The sequence below is a fragment of the Phaethon lepturus genome, unplaced genomic scaffold (assembly GCF_000687285.1).
Source record: "Phaethon lepturus isolate BGI_N335 unplaced genomic scaffold, ASM68728v1 scaffold51191, whole genome shotgun sequence".
Classification (NCBI taxonomy): domain Eukaryota; kingdom Metazoa; phylum Chordata; class Aves; order Phaethontiformes; family Phaethontidae; genus Phaethon; species Phaethon lepturus.
In genome coordinates this window covers 9,061-13,651 of record NW_010517999.1, presented here as the reverse complement: position 1 = coordinate 13,651, position 4,591 = coordinate 9,061, and the positions used below count along the sequence as shown (strand labels likewise).

Genomic DNA, 4,591 nt, shown 5'->3' with positions numbered 1-4,591 from the left:
TTTCCCCACACTTTCATACTGTATGTACTGTGTACACTTAACGCAAAGCAAAGACCTGCTCATCTCTCCACATTGTTAAAGGCAAGTGAGTTACTGCTACAATGTTGAAGGCCTACTAATTCATGCAAAAATCTTCACAGCTACTCATGGGTCTTTCAAAAATGCTATTGAAAATACTTGGGGAAGTTTCTCTGGCAAAAGCAAATGTTCCAAATTGCACCTTAACCCTTGATTTGAAGATGATACTAAATGTAGAGCACACTTAAAAACAGAGCAAGCAGCCTTATTTAAGAATTTCTAGTAGTCATAAAACAAAAGATGAACTACAAATCACCTTTAACTAAAAAAGCTCTTTAACAATGAAAAGAAATAGCAAGAAGAAAAACTGTGAAAAATTAAGAGTTCCTATAAATACAAAGTATATGACAAAACCAAAAACATGAAGATAGAAATAATCATGTCTTTAATCTGCCACAGTCCCCAAAGCACAGAACATCTCGACATCACCAAGTAACACAGAAGTTTAGCTCCTGTGACACCTGCTTTTCAGCCCCATGGGTGAGCCACCTCCTTTTAAATTTACAAACTATTCCACCTCTGCCTCCTACATGCCCTCTTCATCACAGTAGATTCCTTGAAGATTATCTCAGTTGAGTGGATTATATGTTTGCACTTGAATAGATGAAATAAGCTGATTTCAGGCAGCAAATTATTCAAAGTTAAGCAGAGAGAGAAACCACCATTTAATTTGGAGACATTATTAGGCCATTTTTTCTGAACGTGTGTGTTTATGTTGAACCCACAAGCCCTACCTGTACAATCGAACATGACACTTTCCAAGCACCACTACTTGCCTTCTTGCATCTCCTCAGCATACCACACTACAGACTCCTTAGCGACCAGCCTGGTGAAGGAATACCACGCTGCTTCTCTCCATGCCCTCCCACCATGGCCAAACGCCTGTCCCTTCCCATCAGCCCTTTCCCTCCCCTTACCATCTTCTGTACGTCCCCCCAGTTTTCTTTGTTCAAATCCTATATTTATCCTAACTTATGAAGGGCTGGAGAGCATGGGATATTCCTCCTTCAGTGGAAGTCATGAGGCCAAACATTCAGACAGCATGACTTTAAACAGTATTATGATATTTAAAAAGATGATGTATTATAAGTTCCACTTGAAACAGTATACACTTCACATGTTGTAAATCCATTTAAGTACAGACTAAAATGTACCGCTTACCTATAGGAAATATGGCCCACTTTAGGTTCCTTTTAAATATGTAATACATGAGCTTACCTAAGACAGATCATATTCAAATATGACTCAAAGTATTATTTAAGTCATTTATACTTTGCAAATAGGCCGTTTTAATTCAGTCATCTAGAGGGACAGTTTAGTAGTACTATTTTCCATCGAACAGGCAGTTATAAAGAAATAGTCCAATGTAAAAACCAGCTGGTCTCTTAAAACTGATTTAAAGATGATTGGCAGAAGTGTTTAACCATGAAATTGGAAAAAGATCCCAAAAGCATCTTTTCTGGTTTGTGAAGATGTCTGCTTCTACTTCACTACCTCCACTACTGTTTGAGTAATTATATATACTACAAAGGTGACAGAAGTCAGCTCAAAATTTTAGGAAAACCCTGAAACATTCCAAAATTTTATATGGTTTCTCACAGCAATTTTTTCCTGTTCCTGGTAATTATGATTTGCACATCTACAACACATCTACAAGTTTAGCTGAATATCACATTTTTCTCTTTTCTCCTACACTTATAGGAGTTGATATTCACTGCGTATTGACACAAAACGTTAAAAAAATTGCAATAATGAACTAGAAAGATAATTTGTATTCTACAAGTGAATGTGTTGTGAGGGAAATGATTCCTCTATATTTAAACAATGTTAACTAAATTCCACAAGATTTTTTTTTGGCAAAAAGTGCTACACAATGGTTGAGTGTGCCACTCTGGAAGCACACAATATGCCTATCAGTGAATTAAAAAAAAAATTTGATTAATTTCTTAAAAGTTGCCAAAATCAACAGTAGGTTTGTATAGTTCGCTAGAAAGCATTTGCAGAAAGGGAAATCAAATAGGATTAATTTACATAAGCTGTACAAACACTAGTGGCTAAAATTGTAGTACACTAAAAAAAGGCAATTTTGCCCTTTTTTGCAAATTATTTAAATAGGAAAACTTTAAATATTTTCAGAACCGATGATTCATTAGATTTCTGGGAAAGATTAACAGCCAAGCCTTTAAAAGGCAGAACATACACAGAATAGACTTAACTGAGATATATTTCACATTTCTTTGAGGAAAGCAAGATTTGAGAGAACCCAACGATGAGATGAAATTGCTAAAAACAACCAGCTTCAAAACCCTGATAATACAGTTCGAAGAACATTTTCAGAACATGTAAAAAGTAGCAGCGTGTACTTTACTTTTTCCAATATTTTTAATCCCTTTTTTCCCCTGGTTGCAGAAAGAAAAGTTTTCGTCTGCTATAGATGACAGCAAAGTTTCCTGTAAGGGAATCCAATGAAGAACATAAAAAAGTAACAGAAGCAGTTGATGCTAAAAGGAAAATAACATATGATACTAGAAAAAGCTGTGCAGCTGAAACTCCTACAGTCAGTCTAGAGCTGCTACTGAAATAACACCTACAATGTCCCACAAGACATACGTAAGGGAACAGCAAGTACAGTGAAACAACCGAAGAGCAGACAACACATAATTGGTACAAATGTCTAGGTTTCTCATTGTAAAAGACAACATGTAAAGAAAAAGAGCTTATGCAGTGAGTTGCAGTTTCACCTCACTAACCAGTTCTCGTCATTAATCCAGCATTACCTTGCTGAGAAGAAATATTTCTTTTATGTAAAGATGACATACTTCTGCTATGCTGGGACTGATGGAAAGTATAGGCTTTGCTTCTTTCAGGAGAGTAGCTCCTGCTGCTGACACTAGAGCCAGATCTGCTGTGTGGAGAATCCCTTCGGCTCCCTGGCGATTCCCTGAAGAAAGGAGAGTCCCTCTTATGAGGGGATCGCTCTCTCATATAATGAGAAGGATAGAAGCTTTTTCTTCTGAAGCCATCTCTGATGTCCCTTTGAAGACAACAGAAAAAGAAAAGTTACTTGGTTACCCTTCCAATGTTTGTGGAACACCACTAAATAATACAATGGCAACATTTTATGTCTGGTAAATACAAATAGGTTAGCTGTCATCTGCAGAACATATGAAATTTTCAGCATTGTTAGAGTACTAGGCAATGAATAAAAAAAAAAAGTAGGAAAGTAGAAAGAAAATATGTACATGTAATGTATATGTATTTTCTTTCAGATTTCATTCAACTACTTCATCGCTAGAAGCCAATTGCTTTCTATTTCTCGATAATGCAGCTAAAATATAAAAGAAAGAGATATTCAGGAAATTTGGACTCTCATATTTTATTTCTTCAGATTCACTCCACTTCACCTGAAAATTAAGCTTTAATTTACAATAGCTAAAAATGCATATGCAAATATTGCTCACACTATTTGGCTGGTTTTCAACTCTCTTTTTCTTTTACCCTTATTTTCAAGGGACTATGTCTCTCATTTGATTTCACACACCTTGCTATGGGAAATATCATTGAGGGATTTCAGTTTATATACAGCAAAGACAAAAAGAACACTGCAGAATATATATCCTTGTGCCTATCTATCCACCCAAGGTCAATACGAAAGTACGAAGATTTATACCTACTAAAAAGTCTATGTCTTTCACAACACAAATATTCATTTTGATCTTCACTGTAAAATGCCACAAACTCAGTATTACATGAAACCCAACTGATTTGAAACCATAATCTAGTAAACACCAAAACTTTCTATTAAATTTATATATTGTTACTCCAGACCATACTCCAAATGTCCTGGTTACCTGCTGTTATATTAATATACATATATATGTAAAGGTCAAAAAAACAGTATCAAATTGAACTTTTCCTAAAGAATCTCAAAGCTAACAAACATACAAGCAAACACATACTGAATCTAGGCTTCTGACATTTGCCTTGAGAAGCAAGTACTTCTCAGCTCCTCCACAGTATTGCTAAGTAAAAAAAAAAAAGGACTTCGTAGCATTTATAGCAAGCCAGAATGTACCTTATTTCACTGTTTTTCTCTCCTATTTCTCGTTATAGTCCAATATTTTAAGTAAGGGAATGTCTCACAGAGACGAGCAAAGATCTGGTGGTCTCATTTAGCACAACATAGCTTTAGCTAATTTTATGTTGGTAGAGAAAAGGAAAAAAGCCCTCTAGTGTATGATTCTTATAGCATGTTACAGGCCCACATTTGCAACAGGTAACAAAGAACTTCAGTGTGCCAAAGGTGTTTTGAGCTAGTGAAACTACACAGGTAGCATGACAGCAATACAAACCCTGCAACACTGATGTGTTTTATACAGTGCCGATTTGCTTTTTGCATGGAAAGCAAACCTGCATGAGTGGTTCTGCTTCAGAGAGCACACATCCCACAAGCAACATTGAGGTTAATCTGCAACAGAAAAATCATGGGGGTGGGGGCACAGCTAGTAAAAAT

The 4,591-nt window shown here is 36.0% G+C and overlaps 1 protein-coding gene across 1 annotated transcript in view; it reads right to left on the bottom strand.

The window, feature by feature from the left end:
• Positions 1 to 3,112, bottom strand: part of PPHLN1 (periphilin 1) — a gene marked incomplete at both ends in the record, with an annotated part of 9,285 nt that extends 6,173 nt beyond the window's left edge. Inside the window, one exon of the mRNA XM_010296558.1 lies at positions 2,856 to 3,112. Coding sequence (XP_010294860.1) covers positions 2,856 to 3,112 — 257 coding nt within the window. The remainder of the gene's footprint in view (positions 1 to 2,855) is intronic.
• Between the last annotated feature and the right edge of the window lie 1,479 nt (positions 3,113 to 4,591).